Source organism: Pantherophis guttatus, chromosome 3, assembly GCF_059756535.1.
Source record: "Pantherophis guttatus breed Tessera chromosome 3, ASM5975653v1, whole genome shotgun sequence".
NCBI classification, from domain to species: domain Eukaryota; kingdom Metazoa; phylum Chordata; class Lepidosauria; order Squamata; family Colubridae; genus Pantherophis; species Pantherophis guttatus.
Genome location: NC_142065.1, coordinates 108,842,258 through 108,866,822, shown reverse-complemented (window position 1 = coordinate 108,866,822; position 24,565 = coordinate 108,842,258). Strand labels below are relative to the sequence as shown.

General features: G+C 37.3%; 1 protein-coding gene and 1 long non-coding RNA gene across 3 annotated transcripts in view; one reads left to right on the top strand and one right to left on the bottom strand.

The window, feature by feature from the left end:
- Positions 1-10: 10 nt before the first annotated feature.
- Positions 11-10,519, top strand: GORAB (golgin, RAB6 interacting). 2 transcript variants are annotated; one of them, XM_034409848.3, is made up of 5 exons: positions 11-132; positions 1,669-1,927; positions 2,741-2,842; positions 8,373-8,513; positions 9,317-10,519. In XM_034409848.3, exons 1-5 carry the CDS (start codon positions 69-71, stop codon positions 9,672-9,674), a joined length of 924 nt encoding a protein of 307 aa, XP_034265739.1. In that variant the 5' UTR covers positions 11-68; the 3' UTR covers positions 9,675-10,519. The 2 variants fall into 2 exon arrangements, with proteins under 2 accessions (XP_034265739.1, XP_087746302.1); XM_087890176.1 differs by lacking the exon at positions 8,373-8,513 and having other exon boundaries at positions 19-132.
- Positions 10,520-11,349: 830 nt separating this feature from the next.
- Positions 11,350-24,565, bottom strand: part of LOC117661225 (uncharacterized) — a 45,181-nt gene continuing 31,965 nt past the window's right edge. Inside the window, exons 2-3 of the long non-coding RNA XR_015733213.1 lie at positions 13,834-13,902; positions 11,350-11,597 (exon numbers count right to left, since the gene is read on the bottom strand). This is a non-coding gene — a long non-coding RNA (uncharacterized LOC117661225). The remainder of the gene's footprint in view (positions 11,598-13,833; positions 13,903-24,565) is intronic.

Sequence of the window (24,565 nt, the reverse complement as noted above, 5' to 3'; positions counted from 1 at the left end):
TTCCCAAGACACGGGGCGGGTTTTGGAGACGTGGCAGCGGAAGGCGGAATGGGCTAAGAGGAGGCATTATGGCAGGGGGCTGGGCCGGATTCTCGGAGCAGGAGCTTCGGCAATTTCAGGGGCATCGCAAAGGTAACCCAGCGAGGAAAGATGTTAACAGTAGCACTGGTGGAAGCGAGCAGTGGCGTGGGCTGCTTGGATTGGCAGAGAACGGACCGGCTGCGATTCCAGGATTCCCAAGCAGCTCATCGGTTCCTCTCCTCTGACGTCATCTCCCCGGGGTGGGGGGAATAGGCTCCAGTGGTCTGCCAAAATGGGAATAAGACCCCCTTAATTTCAGAGGAGCTTTCTGTAAGAAAATGCATCGGGCGATATGTAGAGAAAGCAAGGATGAACTAGGAGATTTCTGGATTTATCTGCCGCAGGGGAGCTAGCATCATTTGCAAATTTTCGGATTAAGAAAAGGCTATTGCACACTTAATGAATGTAAAAATAGATCGTTGAAAGATTCAGCCCAAACCGAGAACGATTTGGTTAAGATGGTGCATTAGAAACCAAGAGGCCATAAATGCTAGTCCTCCTTTAGGCACAGGAGCTGGGTTCCTTTGGGCCGATTGTACTCTCAGCCCAGCTCACTTTATGAGTTGTGGAGAAAATAGGAGAGCGTGCACCGTTTATGTTGCTTTGACTTATTCAGAATAAAGGTGGGATATAAATCTAATACTGTAAATAAATGCCATAATATAGGGAGAACTATTCTCTTGCATGGTTTGTAAAGCTTTATACAAGTAAACAGGTACCTTTTTTCCCCTACCAGATCCTCAAAATTCTCAGGGGGAGGGGATTTATGGATGAGAACGAGCTTCAAAGAAAGTGCCTTGGCAGAGTAGAACTGGACTCCTTAGCAATTATTTACCCAAGGCCTAAATAATTTCCCAGCCCAAACTCAATTTAAGAAACCAGAGTTTGAGAGTCTCTGGAACCTTGCAGACTTTTCCATCATCTGCCAATCTTAATCTTGGCTGAAGCAACAATTTTCCTAGAAAAAACAAAGAATATAATGATTCTTTTTTCCCAAAGGAAAGTGATACGATAGAGAACTTGTTAGCTTCTGCATGGTTTTTGACTCCAATTTACATCAGCCTGAATTCGTGTGGCTAATGTTCAGGGGAAAATACTGGTATTGTTATTTGGGCAGAGGTAGGGAATGAAGATGCAAAGGACCAATCCCTGATTCATGTTCTTTATTGACACTAATTTAAAAAGAAAAACTGTTGCCATGATGCTGTTCAAAAAACAATTCCAAAATAAAAATGCAAAAGTTCTGCTATTTGTGTAGAAATACCTTCTCATAGATATATGAAAGTATGACAGCAAAGAACTGATGGGCTTAAAGAAAGTTTACCATATATTGCAAATTAGGTCTATGTACGTACTTGTAATGTTAGCAGGAGCTGCAGAAATGTATTTCTTAATACTTTGTGCTAATAATTTGTTTATAATTTTTAAATATCAGTTAGTGCCATGGCATCTTAAAGTACATTAAATAGTTTTTATAAGGGCTAAACTCAGGACATATGATCTCACATGTTTTCTGTTATTTGCTTCCTTGGCAGAAGTGATATTTTTCAGTGGTATAAAACTCATCTAACTATTTGTGCTATTTAGATCCACGAGGACCCCTGTCCAAACAACAGAATCAAAGGCCTTCAGTAAACAAAAGCCGCCAATGTTTGCAGCAGAAAAAGGTGCCTCAGAAGACAGAAGAAACATTGGAATTGCCAGATGGAGCGGCATTGTCACCTCTGGAGAAGGCTGAGCAACAAGAGGCCAGAAATCAACAGGTGGAAGTTGGAATTAAACAGTCTTGTAATAGTGACCCAACTGTAGCAACAAGTCATCAGCTTGTGAAAAAGAAAATGGAATTGTTAGTAAGTCTCTGATAATGTTGCAAGAATGTTACCATCCCTGACACAGTTAATTGGAGATTTGTATAATAAACTGACATGCACATATTTTTTCAATGGTTTTAGGGTATTAGGTAACAAGAACTTTCTAAACTTTCTCTTTTTGTTTTGGAATGTTTTGTCGACAGTGTAAAACTGATCAGTTGTATGTTTTCTGTAATGTCAGGTCACCTATCTCTGTAGAATCTTCATTAATTAGTCAGACTTTGTCAACTAGGAATAATTATTCTGTGATTGCTGTAAATGACCCTTCCTGAGGTTTTACCTTCAAGGTTGACCTTCAAAGACCCCTCCTCATTTGCAGAGTGAGCATATTGATAGAAGTTCAAGGAAATCATATTCAGAAGTATGAAGCTATGTGCTACTTCTGTTTAAGATTACTCTGAGGGCCCTAATATGTGTAATTTATAGATTTTCTGCCTATTGGATCTTGTAACACTTCTCCTTTCTCTCATCCATACATTAAGATACTATTTGATCATGTAGCCTTCTTGAGAAATTCAGGAATCCTTAGGGAGGATAACTGAGATCTGAAGTATGTCTAAGAGACCTGACTTTGAATCCAGGCTTAGCATTGGAAAAGTTTCTTGGGATTTTTCAAATGTTGAAAAAAAATATTAGATACATAGTTATTTATTACAAAGACTAATTTAAGAAACTTGCTGTATTTTGCCCAGAGTTTCTTGTGAGATGGGTGGCCATATAAATTCGATAAATAAGAGACAAAAAGGAACAGAATTATTTATTGATTCTTTTATTTTGTTATTGTTCAGGCAGGAGAAGTCTCGGTGGGAAATCCTTCAACAGGAGCAGAAACTGATGGAAGAAAAAAATAAGCGCAAGAAAGCTTTCCTTGCTAAAGCAATTGCTGAAAGGTATAGAGTCTTATAGCTGGAAAAACACAGTGCACATTTTGTATTATATATTAGTTAATCAAATCCACTTCATTCTATTTTGCAGCCCTCCTCCTTTAAATATGATAGAAAATAAAGTCTTGTCAAGGTTTTATTTGAATAGTCTTAATTTTAAGTTACTGTGTAACTTTTTTAATATTTTTTTAGAAAGGTGCCTGGGTAGTTAGCTGCATTCAAGTAGGATGTAAATCAGATAAAGACATTTGAAGATATTAATTTCATAAGCTTCATTAGTTCATTCATTAGTTTCGTAAGGGGGCATCAAACTGTTTTTGTTCATGTATCTTGAGTCTTTTACCATGAGTCCTAACCAGCATAGGCAATGGCAAATGATGGCATGAGTTCTAATTCAAAACATCTAAAATGCAGCAGGTTTCCTTTCACAAAGTTACCCTTAGAAAATCCAGGTTGAAAATTGCTAGCTGCTCTTCTTTTTGCAAATGGATATGTGATCTTGAGTACATTTTTTTAAAAAAAAAATCTCTTGAAAATAACAGACATCCTTTCAGGGGAATGATGCAGCGTAAATGGAAGCTGTTCAGTGAGTGCTAGAATTGTCAAACATTTAGTTTTCCAATTTTGAGTTTCAGATGCTTATAGTAAAGCTTTTCTCATATTTTAAATTGATTTGTTAGAAGCAAGCATATGATTTGGCAGGGAATATGAAACTTATTAAACTGATGTCTATTTTAAGCACAATTTCTATTTTTTAAATGTTTTTCTATAACTCAAGCTTTTAGGGCTTCAGGCCTGGGTACAGCACGGAAACGGCATTGGTCGCGTTGGTTGATGATCTCTGGAGGGCTCGGGACAGGGGTTGTTCCTCTGTCCTGGTCCTGTTAGACCTCTCAGCGGCTTTTGATACCATCGACCATGGTATCATGCTGCACCGGTTGGAGGGGTTGGGGGTGGGAGGCACCGTTTTACGGTGGTTCTCCTCCTTTCTCTCTGACCGGTCGCAGTCTGTGTTGACAGGGGGGCAGAGATCGACCCCGAGGCCCCTTATATGCGGGGTGCCGCAGGGATCGGTTCTCTCGCCCCTTCTGTTCAACATTTATGTAAAGCCGCTGGGCGAGATCATCCGTGGTTTCGGGGTGAAGTACCATCTGTACGCTGACGACACCCAGCTGTACATCTCCACCCCGAACCACCCCAACGATGCCCTTGAAGTGATGTCCCAGTGCCTGGAGGCCGTACGGATCTGGATGGGGAGAAACGGGCTCAGACTCAACCCATCCAAGACCGAGTGGCTGTGGTTTCCGACGTCCCGATATAGTCAGCTGACGCCATCGCTGGCTATTGGGGGCGAATCACTGGCCCCCACGGAAAGGGCTCGCAACTTGGGCGTCCTCCTGGATTCACGGCTGTCTTTAGAAGAACACCTGACGGCCGTGACCGGGAGGATTTTTCATCAGGTTCGCCTGATTCGCCAGTTGCGTCCCTTTCTAGATCGGGACTCGTTACGCACAGTCACTCATGCCCTCGTCACCTCTCGTCTGGACTATTGTAACGCTCTCTACATGGGGCTCCCCTTGAGGTGCACCCGGAGGCTCCAACTGGCGCAGAGTGCGGCCGCGCGGGTGGTTATGGGAGCAACATGGAGCTCCCATGTAACACCTCTCCTGCGCGAGCTGCACTGGCTCCCGGTGGTCTTCCGGGTGCGCTTCAAGGTGCTGGTTACCACCTTTAAAGCGCTCCATGGCTTAGGACCTGGTTACTTACGGGACCGCCTACTACCATCAACAGCCTCCCACCGACCAGTACGCTCCCACAGAGAGGGGCTCCTCCAGGTGCCGTCGGCCAAACAATGTCGGCTGTCGGCCCCCAGGGGGAGAGCCTTCTCTGTGGGGGCCCCGACGATCTGGAATGAGCTCCCCCCAGAGATACGGAGGATTCCGGATCTGCGCACCTTCCGCCGCGAGTTGAAGACTCTTTTATTTCATCAAGCCGGCCTCGCTTAATTCTTCTCCCTTTAAACTGTAAATTTTAAATTTTTAAATGTATTTTAAAATTATGGGTTTTTAATTAGTATTAATTCAGCCAAATTTATTTAATTCATTTTATTTGATCTTAAATTTTGTATATTTATGTGTTTTATTTCATGGCTGTGCACCGCCCTGAGTCCTTCGGGAGTAGGGCGGTATAGAAATTCAATAAAATAAATAAAATAAAATAAATAGGGAAAAAATTGTAGAGTTTCTTGGGAATCTCTCTTCCCCCTCTGGAAAATAGAATCTGCTTTTGTAAATTACTATAAAAGAACAAATAAAAAAAAAATTATTGAAAAAGTTTTTCAAATACAAATTTTTCCCCCTTTCCCCCCCCTCCCTAACCCCCCTCACCCTCCCCTCCCCCTGTGACTTCTTCATAATAAAACCCAAATTCATAACAGATTATATAATACTTTACCATCCCCTCACTCCATCCCCATATGCTGACCCTTTCTTTCTAATAAGATTATCATATCCCCCTTATACTATACATTTCAAAATGACATTCTACAATAACATTATATAATAACTCCTAATTTAGCATAATAATAAGTCAAATCTTTTATATATATTAATCTAACATTTCAAAACAACCTTCCGCTATAAAACTATATAAATCCTAATTTAACATTTATTCAGTTCATAGTCTACCCATTTCCTTCACCCCCATCGTTATATCTCTTAACTCAGATCTTTTACATATATTCATATCTAAATATAATATCCCTTTTCTTAAACTAAACAATCAATAAACTAACCTGTCTCCACCCACTTTCCTACAAGACTACCATACTTAATAATTCTTAATATCTTTATTCTTCTGCCCACTCCACTAAAAAATATTCCCTTATATAAATAAAATCCTCTTAAAAAGACTTTAGGCTTGTAATCCATATAATATCTTCTGTAATGTCTTTCAGCTGGATTATAAACTCCATCACCCATGTTAGGGTAACATCACATCCTAATTCCAACAGTATATTCGGTATCTTCAATTACCATCTGCCCCCATCAATAACAAATATCTTCATAATAAAAAAACAACAACAACAACCACCCGAGTGACTTTGTATTTGTATTCCATATAGTGTCTGTAGAGGTGTCTTTTATCCAAATTATTAATTCCAACCACTGTAATAGGGTAACAACCAGATCTTCTGCGTGCCCCAATCCCATAACTCTCTTGCCTTGTAGCTCAGCATAAACGTAGTATATTTATCAAAGAATCCAAAAAAAGATAGTTCCAATCCATTCAGTTTAAGGCCCTTTTCACATCCCAAAAGTACAGCACTGCAGAGGTCTGTCACTCTCCTCAGGATAATATAAACCAATATTTTGCCGATTATCTTTTCATATATTCAATCATCTCTTAAATAGTTGGCATTGCACTGTTGTTTAGTTTAAAAGTTTTTATTTTTGTGAGACCTGCTTCTTCTTTTCTTGACTTTTTGTGGGTTGGATCTCCATCCTGAATTCCTTTCTGTAAATTATATATCAACTATTTGGCTTTCATGCTGATCTATAACTTGATCTTGTTGGTTTTGCTTTTGTGGCTTAAATCTCCATTCTGGTTCTATAAATTGTATATCATCTGATTGATTTCCATGCTGGTTTGTGACTTGATAAGTCATTACATTAAAATCCAGAGCCGCCTCTCTTGTATTAAATAGTCCAGCTGAGACCTCTGAAAGAGAATCCAAAAGCGGCTCATCTGTAGAGACCTCTGTAACTTGTTGTTTCTTCATTACTTCCACCTCCTTCTGCTTTTCTTGAATTTCTATCTCTTGTTGATTTTGCTTTTTGAGGACCTTGTAGTAAAATTCTTCCGCTTTTTCAACAGTATTTAGCTGATATCTTTCTCCTTGATATCTCAATATTATACCAACTGGAACATCCCACCTGAATGAAATATTTTGTTTTTTTAGCTCAGTCACCAAAAGTCCAAATTTCTTTCTATCTTTTAACATCTTAGGCGGCAATTCTTTATATATCCAGATCTTTCTTCCATACAATTGTGGAGTAGAATTAAAGGATTTTTGCACAATATCATTTCTTATTTCTTTATCTGTGAAGTAAATCACCACATCTCTAGGCAGTTGCCTTTGCTTTGCAATCCAAGAGTTTACTCTATAGGCCTTGTCAATCTTACAAGATACCTCCTCAGGATGAACCTTTAAAATCCCAGCCAGAACTTGAGCAGATATTTTTCTTAGATCATCTCTATTATTTTCCTGTAATCCTCTCATTCTGACCGCAAATTCTGTGAGCCTGTATTGCATCATTACAACTTCTTTTTCAATCCCTTGCTTTATATCTTCTGCATTGTTAGTCTCATGACCAGCTTCCTTTTTAGACTTTACTTCTAAACTATTGTCTTGAATATTTATCAAATTATTTTCAATTCTTTGTATTTTATTGTCCAGATTATAAATCTTATCATCAACTTCCTCCATTTTAGACTCTAATAATTTGATATTTGTATCCATCTTTATGACAACTTCTGAAAAAGCATTAGTCACTTTTACTATCTTTTGTTGCAGATTATCATACTTTAATTGTATCATTTCTTTAATTTCCTGCCTTAATTTTTCAAATTTCTGGTTCACAGTCTCATGATATTTTGCCATTTCCTCCTGAAGAAATTCTTTTAAATTAAAACCATTCTGCAAAGTCTGTAGGCTCAGAGCTTGTTCAGATAATTGTGGATGGGGGAGCACCCCCCCCCCACTACTTGTTTGTCAAGCTTTATTAGTTTTAACGCCATCCTGCCACACAAAAAAGCTCTTTTTTTTTTTAAAGAAAACTTTTCCCCAAACAAGATCAAATACAGATCTCCAAGAAAAAAGAAACTTAAAATGGATATTTTCCTTCTAGTCTAGCCGGCACTGTATATTTCGCTACTATGTAGCTTATTACGGAAGGACTTTCACTTCATAGTAGTGAAATTCAGAAGGAATTTCTTCTCAAGCCTCAGCAGTCGCCATTTTAAACTTATTTTTTCCGTTCAATTAGAAACACTTGTAAAATCATTAAAAATACTTGCGATTTAGGGTCCCAGGTACAAGTCTCGCTCTCTTTAACTAAACCATCTGTTATTTTATTAGTTGGTCCGGTCCCGGTGCCTAGCTCTGCAAAAAAGCAGAGTCCTCCCAAAGCCTGGAGCAGCGGCGAGCGAAAATAGGGAGCCCCGCTCTGCTCGTCCCCAAGAGTAAAAAAAAAAACTCTGGGGACTTCGCAGAGGGCTCTACCTGCCCTCGCCTGCTCTGGCTCGCATTTCCATCAGGAAATGGAGTTTTTCCAGCCGCCTTTCAGATGTAAAGGCGGCTCTTTACAGGCAACGGGGCTGGCGGTCACGGAGGACCGTCTGGTGGCGACGGAAGCCAGACCGGAAGTCAACAAATAAAATTTTTGACTGGCTTTATCAGGCAACCGTATCTTCTATTGAAAAGCATAGTTGTTTATAAGTACAGGTCAAATGCATTTACCTGTTTCTTCCCCAGATCTAAAAGAACTCAGGCTGAAACAGTTAAATTAAAGCGGATTCAAAAGCAGCTCCAAGCTTTAGATGACATGGTATCTGCTGATATTGGGATCCTGAGAAATAGGATTGACCAGGCAAGCTTGGAATATTCATGTGCTCGGTAAGGACTAAAAATTGAGGAATAATGTCAACTTACTAATATTTTTCTTCCTAACAGTGGTATTGTTTGATTTACTACCTTAAATTAAAGTATTTTCTTACCAAAAAAAAATTATTTCATCAACATCTGCTTTCATTATCTTCAAATGTATTTCCTACTGCAATGCTCGTTAGCTCTGCCCTGTTGTTACATTTTGCTAATATATCCTGTGGGCATAAGCAGTTTGAAAAAATGACATAATGCATCCAACGAAAAGCTAAACAAAATTGAAGAAAGCAGCTGTGTTGGTCACAGATCTAATTTGTTTGCATTATGGTTGAAATTGGGACTTATTTAGTCATTCAATAGATGATGAAATATTTCAGTTACTCTCTGTGATAATTGTAGTGCAGAAATATGACTAATTTCAAATATCTTTAGGTTTTTATGTCTTAATTAGTAATATGTTAACTGCCAATTTTAAAAAATCGACTTCCAGTAGGAGATACAGCAAGCAAACAAATAAGAAATGGAATATGTCAATTGCAGCAATACCAATACAAAATTCTGCCCTTGCTAGCACTTTCTACATCTCAGTAGCCATTCAGGTTTTTTTAACTGAGAGTGGCTGAAAGAATGTCAGACTTTAAAAAGTGCAAGTCTTCTACTGAAGCTCAATGGAAACCCCACTATCCCATCCCTGCTACTATTGGCTTTTCCTCTGTTAGATTTACTATTAACTTGATAAAGACTTTTTACAACCTTGTTAGAATAACCCCTGCTAAAATACTATAAAATTAAACATAATTAAATTATTTTTTCAGGAAGCGTTATGATAAAGCAGAATTAGAATATGTGGCTGCAAAACTGGATCTCCAAAAGAAAACAGAAGTTAAAGAACAACTTGCAGAGCACTTGAGCACAATCATACAGCAAAATGAACTCCGAAAGGCAAAGAAATTGGAGGAGTTGATGAAAGAGCTGGAAGTAGAAGCTGATGAAGAGAACCTGGAACTGGAGATTGAAGTAGAGCAAATGTTGCAACAGCAGGAAACAGAAGCTAGAAGGCAAGAGATTGAGATACAAAAGTTTGCTCAGGTTGATGCGCAGTATACAGATTCTCAGACTTTGAGTAAAGGACACGAACATGAAAACCTTAGAAACGTTAATGGAGCAGCTTAGAAGTTCCCAAATAGATGACCAAAGTCACACAGCAAACTCTTTCTGAAAGAAATTATGATTCATCCAGAACATGTCCAATAACATTATTTTTGATATTTGAGTAATAAGAAGCACTGGCATATAATGACAAGAAGCCTCTGAATTTGTGCAGTTTTCTAGTCTGTATTATCAGTGTGCATGTGTGCGTGCGTGTGCCTATGCATGAGTTATTCTATACAAATGATGTCTTCCATGTCTATCTTCTTCCTTTTCACTGAGAAACCTGCATGTGATCCCTTATGAAGGGGAAAGGGTAATGTTATCTACATAATATTTAAAGTTCAAAACGCCATGCCAGTAGGAGTAAGGAGTTATGTATATCTTATATGAAATTCTCACTACATCCTACATTATTGGCTTAGACACACTCTATTAAGTAACTCATTTTTCAGTGCTCATAAATGAATATAAAAGGACATGGCTGAGCAAATCAGGAGAAAATCTGATTCCTCCAACTGCCAAATATTTTCTACCCTTGTTAGTGATTCTGTAAAAAAAAATGGTTGGACTGTTAATAAATTAAATATTTCTGGACTAAACCTAATTACTGAGCAATAAAAGGGGAAATGACCTTCCAATATTTTAAATATATTATTAATTGAAGTATAAATAAACATTCAGTAAATAAGAAACAACACTTTTAAACTCATATTTGGATTCTCAAGATTCTCTGGTGATCTCACCTTTTTATTTTATTCATCTTTGCATGTTTCTTGACCATTCATGTATTGTTGAAGCACTAATCCTTTGTCCTTGCATAATCAGCACATGCCAAATTTCAATAAAAATGTTCCCATTTTTAAAAATTGGGTTAGTTTTTCTTGTATTGCCATGTTATGCAGTTATTGGACTTCAGAGTTAAAGACTTTATCACATACACTAAAATAAAATGATTTCATAGAAAATAGTTAATTTTCTTGTTTTTAAAAATGAAAATGTGATTAAGAATTGTAAAGTCAAATATAGTACAGCATTTTTCATATTATCAAATAGATGGATATTTGATAGATCAAGCTTACTTATATGCTACAGTGTCACCAGAGAAACTAAAGAAGGCAAGCTGTTTGGCATGAAGGCAGATAATGCTTTTGGGGATGAGAAAGATTATTTGAAGCACATCGCTTTTGACAAACTTGTTTCTTTTATTTGTACTGTAGTAAACTATGAAAAGTAGATGAATGCTATTATGGCCCAGAAAAAAGTGGCAGTGCTAAAGAGAAGTCACTCCGAGGTTGTACAAGGACCAAAAAATCTGTCATAAATATTATTAAATGTTCAGTGTGTTTTCCCATAAATGTCTGGGTCACACTGATATTTAAGGTACAAAACAGCAGGATTCAGGGGTCAATATAAATTAACAGCTCTTCTCCTAGCTCAGAATGTGAGTAATGTTTCTTAAACTTTTCAGCAAAGCAAGAAAAGAAAAGACTACAGGTTTCAACAGTAGTTACTTTGCATTCTAGATAGTTTTAAATGAATAAAACAGGCTGTCAAAATCTTTCCAGATCAAATAAATGCACCCTTGCCTCTGCATTCAGTTATTTAATGAAGATATAGGTACTATGCGCACTAAGTGAATCCAGTATTGACAGAGATGGAGCACAAAAATGATTCTGAAACGAAGAAATTGGTCGCATGCTCATATAGCCCCTCAACTTTTAATGGGTGTGGAACAAAAAACAGAATACACAAATCAATTAAAAGAACATCCATAAATATACTTTTATCAACACATCCACACGGCTCCATTAACATCCTGGCTTTGGGAAAATGCCAGATCTTGAAGGCATACTTGATGGTCAACAAGGTTGAGCTGTTCCATAAGGCACTGGCCAAGAAAGAGAAGGCAGGCTTCCTGAGGTAACATTGCCCACTTTAGCAGATCTAGTGGAACAGACAAAAAACATCGAGGACAGGAGTCACACAAGTAAATTGGCCCTGCAACGTAAGGCTTTAAAGATGACAACTAGCATTTAGAATTGCACCTGAAGCCTACTAGGAGCAAATTCAACTTACATAGCAGTAGTGTTACCTAGACATAGGTAAGACAAAGAGAAAGCACACCACATCATACAGCTGCTTTTTAAAAAAAACATGGAAGGATGTGAATATTTTGCTATATAGCTGGATTCTTCCCAACTATGCCCTTTCCTGGATTGTGAAGCCCTGTGCTCAGTCACTCATGACCCATCATTCAGTTGGATTTCTGCAATGCGGTCTACATTGGGGCTACCCTTGAAGAGTATTTGGAAACTACAGATGGTACAGAATGCAGTGGTGCTGGTGCAGACAATTCAGGAAGCTTCCGTAGTGGTACATATAACACTGCTGTTATGCGAACTGCATTGCTTCAAATTTGCTTCCGGGTCCAATTCAAGACTTTAAAGTCCTTCATGGCATGAGAGTAGGTTAATTGAGGCATCATCTCATCCCAATGTGACTAGCCTGCCCTACTCACACTGGCAAAAAGGGCCTTCTTCAGACCCTATCAGCCAAAGAATTTCACCTGGCAAGATAAATAGGAAGAGCCTTCCTGGCCAAGCCCCTGCCCACTGGAATATCTTGCCTTCCAAGGTAGATCTGACTTCACCCTTTTAGACTTCTGGAAAAACTTTAAAACTTGGCTCTACTGGATCATTTGGATCCCCAATGGGGACATGCTACCTTGAGGTGGTTGATTGAATGAAAAACAGACAATGCTCTTGGTTTTAACTGTTACTTAATTGTTGAAAGTCTTAATTATAACATTTTAATGTTTTCATACCTAAGTTTTCATTCTATTGTAAGCCGCACAGAGTTACTTGGAATAGTAACATGGTTGGCATATAAATTTAATAAATAAATGCAGAAACCTCTGCTTTACATGTACCCTTTCCTTGCTTGCAATCAACATGGAGCCACTAGGTTTTCTATGAATGGAGGTGCAGTATACCAATCATGTGTCAGTGACTGATGGCTTGCATTTTAGTACTTGTTTCTACTAAATGCTGGCTGTGAAACATACAATTTGGCACTTTTTTCTGTTTGTCACAGTGTATCTTCCATAGATTTGGGGATAATTTTTACTATGACAAGTGAGATACAAGTTTTACAAATAAGCAAATATTTTATGGTATTTCCCCTGTTAGATGTACATTGAGCATTAAGGAATTTTTTGTAATTCCTATCTCAATGGATATTGATTTTCACTTAAAATTTATTCTTATTCATTCTTGGTTTTGTAAAACCCAGATCTTTTCCAAAGTTCTATTAAATTAATATGTTGTTTTTTGTTCATGTTCTTCCCTTGTACCTTAGCATCAATTTATAACTCTCATCATCTGATCTAGAGAATAGTAAATAGTAAATCTATGGGAGAAAGAAGATTAGTATTATATCTTAATTAATATTCAAAATACCTGGTCAAACTATCTTAATTTTAATAAATCAAAAGGAATATATATATATATTGAACAGGTTATCAAAGATGTCTCTAGAATAGAATTCCAACATCAGGAAGACCATGACACAATAACATCACTCTATTCCAAGTGGATAAAAATACCAAACATCTGGCTGACTATGTATGTAACCAGATATAAGAATAACAACAATGACCCCTTGACCATTGACCTTTGGGGGTCAATATTGACTATTTTGGGGGAACCCTGTTTTAAATGGATAGAATAAAAATATCAGGGAACAGTGGATACATATAGGATGGAAATGCTTAACTATGTATTATACACAACATCAATAAGTGCATATCAGCTGACTCTTTGCAGCTAACAACTGTGGTGACTTACTATATTCTTGCTCTAAATGTAGCTCTGCTGCTCACCCCTAATAAATGAAAAGCTGAACCTAAAGTGGATACTGTTAGAATCTTACATGTTCTTGATCTGTACCTGATACATTGTCCCCAAAGTATCTGCAGAGTAAGATTATAAAAAGCCACGTTGATGGGCACAGCCATGCAATTTAACCTCTGCACATTTTATGTGACCATAAAAAAGAGGAGAAACTTCAATCACACAATTGTGGCTACCATCTTAACTTTTTGACCATACCTTGTGGACACCATTACACTGTCCTCTGTATTCATGTAGCATCCATAAAAAAAGCCAATCTATTCCAATACCTTACTGAGAGGCAGGTTCAGCCATCAGCCATTTATCTTCTGGAAGTTCCAACGTGTCCAGACCAATACCTAAGCAGAATCAGAGTAGATATATTCAGGATTTACTTGATTATGGCACCCAAAGACGAAAAGGGAATAAATACAAGCACTAAAATAATTAGAAATAATGTCTTTGCCAAGCCATCCTCATTAAATCTGCTGTAGCTCTAATTGTATTATATACCGGGTGGGGACTACAAGATTCAAATATCACCTAAATGGTAGAAAATATTTTTTTAAATTTAATTTATATACCCACCCACCTCAGATATATGATGCAGAAAAATCTAACACTGTTGCCATCTAGTGATCTCACTTTTGCAGCCTGGATCTTGAAGCCCTAATTAATTTTAATGTTTGTAACTCTCCCAGAGTTATCTCTAGGCGATATGGGTGGCAAACAAGTCTAATAAATAAATAAAAATTTGGAACAGAGTGTTTTAGAAACAAATCCTTTCCATTGCAATAAAGTATTTATTTTGAAAGCAAAGCAGACCAATTTTATTTTTTTATTTTATTTATTTATTTATTTATTTGTTTGTTTGTTTGTTTATTTGTCAAGCATATACAGTATAAGTAACAGGTAAAAGTATAAACATAATTTGAATACATGAAAAGAGTAAGAGTAAAAAGGAACATTAGGACAGGGATGGTAGGCATGCTGGTGCATTTATGCACGCCCCTTACAGACCTCTTAGGAATGGGGTCTACAGTAGACAGTCTAAGGTTAAAGTTTTGGGGGTTTGGGGAAGAAACCACAGTCAGGTAGTGCATTCCAGGCACTGATCACTCTGTTACTGAAGTCATATTTTCTGCAATTGAGTTTGGAGCGGTTTACCTTGATTTTGTATCTCTTATTTGCTCATGTATTGTTGTGGTTGAAGCTGAAGTAGTCATTGACAGGTAGGACAGGTAGGACATTGTGGCAGATAATTTTATCTACTACGCTTAGGTCAGAATGAAGTCGGAATAGTTCTAAGTTGTCTAAGTCCAAATTTTAAAGTCTGGTGGCATAAGGTATCTGCTTGCGGGTAGAGGAATGGAGGACTCTTCTCATGAAATATCTCTGGATTCTCTCAATTGTATTAATGTCCGATATGCAGTGCGGGTTCCAGACAGATGAGCTGTATTTGAGAATTGGTCTAGCAAATGTTTTGTATGCTCTAGTTAGTAGTACAATATTACTAGAGAAGAAGCTATGTAAGATTAGGTTAACAACTCTTAATGCCTTTTTGGCAATGTTGTTACAATGGGCTCTGGCACTTAGATCTTTAGAAATGAGAACTCCAAGGTCCTTGACAGAGTGAGGGTCATCTACAAGGTTATGTATGACTGAGAAGTGATATACTGAAAGGCAGGAAATTGGAGGAGGGAACCATCACTTTGCCAGTTATGACTGGAACCTCTGCCAACTAGAATAACAATAACTAGAATCTGACAAAATAAACATAGGAGAGTTAATGTTATTTTTGAAAATAATTTAATTAACAGTTTTAATTAAAATAATAAAAGACAATACAGACTAAAAAAGAAAAGGGTGCAAGAAAAAGTCTTAAACATCATGTTAACTCTAAGCAAATCCAATACACATTTTTCCAGTTCAGACAGCCAGTCCAAAATAAAAAAGCCCCACTCCAAATAATGTCACATTTTAACCTTGATCAAATAAAGTGGCTTTATATTCCTTATTTTTATGTGGAAACAATCTTGCTCTTTAATCCATTCAGATGATTGTTGATCCTTGTTTTGAATTTCTTCAAAACTTTAAACATCCTGCTTTGTAAATCCAGCAAAAATAAGATATTCTAATTGCTTTCTGGAATTGTCATTTTTATTTCCTTCTTAATTTTTAAAATCTCATCCATTTTTTTAATGCTTAATGACAAATTCATGTTCATCTTGTTCTCAGATAGACTTTGTTGCATATCTTTTTTCTGCAACATCTTCAGAGAAGAGACTGTTCCCAGACACAACACAGCTGATGTTACTGATTCAAAATCCTGATGCAGTTCCTCAAAAATGTCTCTAAATGCTACTTTAAGTAGCTTGTTTTATTATTCATCCAATATTGAAAAGTTTTTCTTTCCCATGAAAATACATTTATTTTTAAAAATTAATTTCAAAGTCTTAATATTCAAAATTCAATTTCCCCCCCAAAAAAATTTGAATTTTTAATCTTCTTTAAAATTTCTATACCCAAAACATTGTCTTGCTTTTTGCTGTTTACTTTAAATTCTTAAACGTACATCTTCATTTTTCTACAATAAGGATTGAAGGTACTCATCTGTTATTTTCAGTCTGGTCACTTTAAAGATGTCTAACTTCTTTAAAGCAATTAATGTGCAATTTCTGAAAGTGATTAGCAAGGGTAGTGCAGTTTCCTCTTCAAAAACAACCATATGGAGCACAGCTTGGACTATCATGCATCTTCTTGTTGTCCATAGTCGAAGGAGTAGTAGAGGATGCTGGAAGATGCAACTTCCAGTTTTCAGAATGATGAATGCACCCTCCTGTTCATGATGCCATCTCTTGATGTACCTGGTCAATCTCAAATATGTAATAAGCAGGGCGCTTTAGAAACAAATTGGAAAGATTGCTGAAGTTATGTTTGTTTATCAGGGTTTCTAGTTCAGTTTCAAGACAATACATGTACAATTGCCACTTCCACCCCAATATTCTGACTTTTTTTTGTTTGCTATAGGACATTGAACATTGAATATATGGGAGCCTGAGCATACGGACAAGGTGGAAGCAACAATGAATCTATCATCCCCACCCACCCTTCTTCTCACTTTAATATATTTTCTATAGTAGATGTTGAAAATTGAAACTTTGCGTGAGAAATTTCATTTTCTTTACTGACGCTTTACTTGCCTTGATCTCAAAATTAATAACCTGAAAAGTTCTAATTCTGTACTTTTTTCTCCTTCATAATAAAGCAGCTTCTGTGCCCTTCCTCTCCAATTTTCTTCAACACAAAAATATTTTTTTTTGCTCTGCATTACCTCCAAAATCTTTTAAAAGTTACTAGACAGTGCTATTTTTTTCATAAAGGGGGGGGGAGAAAGAGGGAGGGAGGGAGGGAGAGAGTGAGAGTGAGAGTGTGTGTGTGTGTGAGAGAGCTATGTGATGAGGTAGGAAGTATTCACTTTCTGTTTTTTCTTCCCCTCTTGTACCCTCCAGGTCTGTTGTGCATCTCCTTCCTTAGATCTGGCAAGAATCAGATGGCATGTGCCCACCCATCTCAGAATCGAGAAAGAATGTGATGTAATGTCATTCATCAGAAAAGTCTCATTTGCTAAATATTATGATTCTGGAGAAACAGAAAATCTAAAAGTTATTTCAAAACATCAAAACATAAGGAATAAGAGGGCAACGATGATTTCCTGTAAAAAATCGGATGCATTTTTAACAAGGCTGCAACTTTTATTCATTCTGAAGCTTTCTGAAGGTAATGTACTCTATTACAAGTTATGTTGATTAATTTGTAGGGAAGTTAATTGGTGGGAGAGAATCAATGCCACCGATTTTTTGGGGGGAGTGCCATTTTGAGTCTCTTGTGTTACTAAAATAGGCAATGAAAAAGATATTATATAGAAAATATTTTACTTCTAGCAAGGAACAATTGATTGTAAGCCCAGATAAAAATATGTGACAATTTGCAAGAAAGTTGATCATGTTACTTTTTTTACAATATTGTAATCCCTTTAAAGATGAGTTTCAAAGTCCACTCGGAGACTCCTCATTGTCATTAATGGCAGACTGAAGAATTTTAATGAATTTAATCTATAACAAACACACACTCTCACACACACATTTTTTTTAACTTTTCATTATTTTGCAAATGGTCGTTAAATGTGGCAGATACCAATTTTCTAAGAATTTTTCCTACCACTACTAGCGTAAGATCACTCTGGCTCCCCAAATTGGTTCTAAAATATATCAGTATTTATAACAGATTCTGTCTGGCATAGAGCTGGAGTTGAACTAAAAGTTTGAATCCTCTCTCAGTCACCAAGTTTACACAGTGGGTACAAGTGAAGTAGAGCAGCATTCACGAGATTCCTGAAAGTCGAAATAAGAAGGAATCATCCAGGCAGGTAGCTGGTGTTAAGATATATAATAAATAATTACTAAGATATCCAGTCCATTGCTGAATTGGTCCAATACAATAACATTTTGTATCTCAAGTGATGGTAATAAAAATCAAAATATGAAATGCAAACTTTCAGGTTACAGTCTTCTTCAAATAAAAATGGAGAGAAAAGCTTTTCAGCAAGGGATATAATGGTAACTTAAATTCTGTATACAAGTTATTTTATTCAAATGTTGATGGAAAAGAAATTATTGTAAACTAATTAGGATTGTTTCTTGTATAGGGTACTGTGTTCTGTTCACAACAAGGTGAATTGTTTTGGCTATTCTTCTGGAAATACAAAAACTAGCAGCTAATTATATAATATGTGGTAAAAATACATTGTTAATGAAGTGAAGAGAGATCTGTTTTTGATTATCTTAAACCTCTTAGGAAAACCTTGATGCCTGAATGAAAAGACAATATCAGACCTTGCCCTTCCTTTCTTTCTATTTTTGCCCTTCCTTTCTATTTTTATAAACTAAGCATATCTAAATATCTGATTTATCTATATGGTTTAGTGACACTGGTTTTAAAGATGGGCCACTTTTTCATTAAAGCTGAGGCTTGAAGGGCTGAAGACAGTAGCAGCATTCTTGAAGAGTTCCTGAGTGAAAGATATGGCTGCGTCTTCTTTATTAGGATGAATAAAGACTCTAAAGACAATGCAAGAGGAAGGCAGCTATGAAGAGCCTTAAGGAGATGCTCCAAATGTGATATCAGTGACACAGGAGGTGCATTTTCATGATTTCATCCCACTGCAATATTAAAAAGCTTGGTATCAGGTGCTCCTCCCCATCTGCTCCTTATCTCAGTTAAGCCAAAATGGGAAAGGTCCTATGCAAATGGAAAATTATGTCTCTAAGGTAATAACAATATCATAGGATGAAGCTACTGGACAGTGGTTTCTTGGCAGCTTGATTAGCATTTATGAGATTTTGGTATTTTTGCTGGATTTGCTAGGGTACTTAATAAGTACCCTAGTATGAGTATTAGTGGATAGAGATAGGAAGAGAACCACCGTAGAAAAGTGCCTCTCACTCCTAGCCACTCCAGTCGGCGCAGCAAGATACCATGGTCAATGGTGTCAAAAGCCGCTGAGAGAGCTAATAGAACCAGGATAGAGGAGCAACCCCTATCTCAAGCTGTCCAGAGATCATCAACCAATGTGACCAATGCCATTTCAGTGCTGTAACCAGGCCTGAAGCCGGACTGGAACAGATCTAAGTAGACAGTTTCATCCAGGTACTGCGGGAGTTGCTGTGCCACCACACTCTCAACAACCTTCGCCACAAAGCAAAGGTTGGAGACAGGACGGTAGTTTGCTAGAATAGCCGGGTCCAGAGAGGGCTTCTTGAGGAGGGGCCTCACCACCACCTCTTTCAAGGTGGAAGGCAAGAAACCCTCACGCAGAGAAGCGTTTATAATCCTCTGGAGCCAGCCTCGTGTAACCTCTCGGGAAGCCAGTACCAACCAGGAGGGACACGGGTCCAATAAACATGTGGTTGCATTCAACTTCCCCAGTAACCTGTCCACATCTTCAGGGGTCACAGGGTCAAACTCATCCCAAATAACATCCTCAAGACTCGTCTCCATCACTTCGTCTGAACTTACCCAGTCAGAGTCCAAGTCTTCCTGAATTTGAGCGATTTTATTGTGTAGATATTGTGCAAAATCCTCAGCTCGATCTTGCAAGGGGTCTTCCCATGTTCCTAGATGGAGGAGGGAGTGGGTCACCCTAAACAAGGCGGCTGGGCGATTATCTGCCGATGCAATAATAGGGAGAAAATAGTTATATTTTGCCACTGCTATCGCCACTAAATAGGTCTTAATATATGACCTCACTAGTGTTCGGTCAGATTCGGAATGACTGGCTCTCCAACTACTCTCTAAGCGTCTTTTCCGGCGTTTCATTTCCCTCAACTCCTCGGAAAACCACGGAGCCGGGCAACTTCGACGCCGGGTCAGAGGCCGCAAAGGCACAACCCAAGGCACCCAATCCAAGGCACCAGCGGCCATCCTATCCCAGGTTGCCGCCAGGTCTTCAATCGAGTTGTGAGCTAGAGTCTCAGGAAATGGCCCAAGATCCATCTGAAATCTGTCAGGATCCATCAGGAGCCTGGGGCGGAACCATTTAATCGGTTCCGCCTCCCTGCAGTGGGGTGTAGCGGACAGAAAGTCAAGCCTAAGGAGAGAATGGTCTGACCATGACAAGGGTTCAATGACTATATCCCCTATATCTAGGCCATTCAACCACTGGTCAGATACAAAAATCAAGTCCAGAGTGTGTCCCCCCGTGTGAGTAGGGCCATAAACTAACTGGGTCAGGTCCATGGCTGTCATGGAAGCCATGAACTCCCGAGCTGCCTCAGATGTTTCACCGATGGACGGCAGATTGAAATCTCCCATGACAAGAAGCTTAGGAGTCTCATCCCTGCGGTGCTTATATTTTTGGATGCGGAAAAAGCTTTTGATCGATTAGATTGGCAATTTTTATTGAGACTGGTTAATAGGATGCCATTTGGGAATTGCTTTATGCAGTCCATAAAAGCAATATATCAGGAACAGACAGCTCAGATAATTGTTAATGGCAGTTTGACAGAAACTTTTAAAATTGAAAAAGGTACGAGGCAGGGATGTCCTTTATCGCCATTATTATTTATATTAACTTTAGAGTTGTTGCTAAACAAAATACATAATATAGATGAGATAGAGGGAATCAAAGTTAGAGACTATGAATATAAGGTACGGGCATTTGCAGATGATTTGGTTATGACCTTAACTCATCCAGTGGAATCAGCAAAGGTTTTGATGGATATAATGAAACAGTATGGTCAAGTATCTGGGTTTAAAATAAACATTGGAAAAACAAAGATGATAGTTAAAAATATGACAACAAATCAAAAAGAGGATTACAAAGGGTAACGGGATGTGAAATAGTAAAAAAAGTTAAATACCTAGGAGTTTATATTGCATCTTCTAATGGTAAATTGTATAAGTATAATTATGAATTGATATGTCATAAAATACAAGCTGAAATGGATAAATGGAAAAAATTACAACTGTCCTTGTTGGGTAGAATAGCAGTTATAAAAATGAATGTTTTACCTAGGTTTCTATTCCTCTTTCAAATGATACCAATACTAAAAAAGGATGCCAATCTGGGAGAATGGCAGAAAGGTATTAATAAATTCGTATGGCAAGGTAAGAAACCAAGGATAACATTGAAAATAATTCAGGATACACGAGAAAGAGGAGGATTGAAAATGCCAAATTTAAAATTGTATTATGAAGCAGCTGTTTTATCAGCAATTAGTGATTGGATTAATTTAACAAATGGAAGGATATTGAATATTGAAGGGCATGATCTGGTCTATGGTTGGCATGCTTATTTAGTGTATGAAAAAAGGGTGGATAGAGCATTTAAGAGTCATATACTGAGAAATGCTTTATTGCGTGTCTGGAAGAAATATCAATATAAGTTAAATGAAAAGATACCTATATGGACAGCACCCAGGCACGCAATAGAGAACACGAGTATAGAAAGTAGACAGGATGTAATTACATATAAAGATATTCTCATTATGGAGGGAGGTATATTAAAATTAAAACCTGTGAATGTGTTGAAAGAGGAGAAAATAATTCAAACTTGGTTTCAATATGTACAATTACAAGCCAGATGGAGAAAAGACCAGAAAATTGGTGTTATACAAAGTGATGAAAATTTAATTAAACAAATTAGAGACCAAAGTCCAATGCACATAAAAAGATTGTATAACATATTGATAGAGATGGACTCGGAAACAGAGCTAGTTAAGGACTGTATGATAAAATGGGCGCAGAATTTTGAACAGCCAATAATGATGGAAACTTGGGAAAAAATATGGGTGATAAATGTGAAATTTACTAAAGCGCAAAATTTAAGGGAGAACTTTTATAAAATGTTTTATAGATGGCATCTAGATCCAAAAAAGTTATCTCGTATGTATCCGAATGTACAACCAAAATGTTGGAGATGTAATTGTGAGGATGCCACTTATTTTCACATTTGGTGGACATGTAAAAAGGTTAAAGCGTTTTGGATAAAAATTGGGTGGATTTTACAAAATATTCTTAAAAAGAGGTTGAAATTTACACCACAGCTGTTTCTGCTGGGTATAGTTATGGACTGTACAGTTATTGAGACTAAATTGATTTTGAATTTAATAACTGCAGCAAGACTGTTGGTGGCACAATATTGGAAGAAGCAAGATTTACCTACAATCCAAGAGTGGACAATGAAAGTTACAAACCTAGCGGAAATGGCAAAAATCTCGGCGTACTTGAAGGATCATTCAAATGAAAGATATTTAAGAGACTGGAGAAGATGGATAGATTATATTCAAAATAAATACCGGAATAAGAAATTGCAGATAGGTTATGAATGACTATATAGATATTTGGTGTGTCTTTAAGTAATCAAGTTAGAGGGGTAATTAGGAAATTGAAGGAACAAGAGATGTGGAATGTTATAATTATTTAGACTAGGATTGATCATGATTGTTGAAGGTTATACCCTGTAATTTGTTCTGGGAAGAGGAGGGGGGAGGGGGGAGGTTGGGGCAGGGAAGGGGGGGGGATATGTAAACTTTTTGTAAAACTTTTCAATTAAAAAAAAAAAAAGAAGAAGCCTAGGAGTCTCAACCGCCACCCCGGCTATTACATTGAGGAGATCAGGCAGGGCTGCTGCTACGTGGCAGGGAGCCAGGTACGTAATCAGCAGGCCCATCTGTAACCCATGACCCCACTTCACGAGGAGGGACTCACATCCGGCTGTCTGAGGAACAGTGGCTTCCCTAGGATCAAGACTCTCCTTTATAATAACCGCCACCCCTCCACCCTTACCCTGAGCCCTTGGCTGGTTGGATGATATGGTTGGATGAAGTATTATTATACTTCTTAGTTAACTGTGTCTTTCAGAGAACATTAAAAAATGGGGAGAAAAATCCTTTCTGTCAAAAAGCAACAAAACCTACAATATAAATGTCAACAGAACAAAAAAAAAATGTAGTCTCCTTTTCAACATTTCTTAGAGACTCTGACCAATTGAAAGATAACCTGCCAAGAAACATTTCTAACATGCAAAAAGGGAAGGGAAATCCTAAACAGTAAAGCAGTTGCGCAATTTTTAAAAGATATTGATCATACTTGCTTTTCCTCTGAAAGGTTTAGACAATATGTGATATTTTATATTGTAATGCATGAAATACACTCTTTGAAACTTTAGATGAACACAAAAATACTTTTTTTAAAAAAGGCAAAAAATCAATGAAGTTAAATGTTCTCAGGTACATCCAACTGTTTTCTTCTCTACAAAATTAAATTTATAATTATTGCAAGAGCTGCACACTTTATGCTCTTTTAGATACATTTATTATTTTAACTTTATACCATTTAAATATAGGATAAAATTTAATGAGAGGCACAGAAATGGAGAGGTAAGCAAGGAAAGGAGATTTATTGACAGAAATGAAATGTGAGGAATAAAAAAAATAGAGCTCTGACTTACTATCCAAGGGCAGAGGAAGATAATAGTGGAGAAAAAGAAAGTTATAGGAAAGTGAAATAGAAAAAAAATGAAGAAATGAGGGAATATTTAAGACGATGAACTTCTTCTCAACTGAAGTTTTAGCTCTATTTATTTATCAGCATTTTGCAGACCAGTACAGATAAATTTACAGGTCCTTTTTCTAAGTTGCTACATGTGATACAGCCTTCAAATCCAAGTCTTATATGGGCAAGAATATATGTCTGCTTCTCTTACAGTCATTTATAGACTGTTCAAAGATACCTATTTTTGAACACATCTTAGATGTAAAATCCAATTTTATTTGTGCATTTTCATACATAGCACTCAATTTGAATTTTAAGCATACAATTTATTTGCATTCAGTTCAAGATAAGAAGTAGAACAAATTTTAAAATAGTATTTTAAAAGAAAATATATCCCAATATCCCAGTCTACCATACAATCAAATGTTTCACCCCTGTCCTATCACAGAATCTATTTTGTTCCAACTTGAAAGGAAAGGCTGCCTCTATAGATTTATATTGACCTGGATGGATAACAGATATTCCCTTAATTACCTACAAATCAGACAACGGTCATCTTTTCTTTGAACTGCTGCTGAAGCTAGATGGGAATGCTAGTTGGATGCATCTGGATGTTCTCAAAGTCCCCTTTAGCTCTGATCATATCAGCAAACTGATTGCTACTCTTTGGGATATGATCTCCATTGTGGAGATATTTGGAATACATGTCTTGTATTCTCTTGTAGAGATGTTTAGTTGTGGCATAACTAAAGATGGACCTTGTTCTCTAATTTGAACAACAAAACTTTCCTTTTCCTCTTCCCCTTCTCCACTTTTCTTTCTCTGCATTTCTTTAAGGCTGTTTTCATGTTGAATGGATACCTGGGAGGAATACTTCATTATTTCTAACAAAGAAAAGGCAGTCAAAGTTTGTAAACTCACAAGAAGGATTCATAAATAAGTGAGCCGTATCTAAGTTTTTCTCAA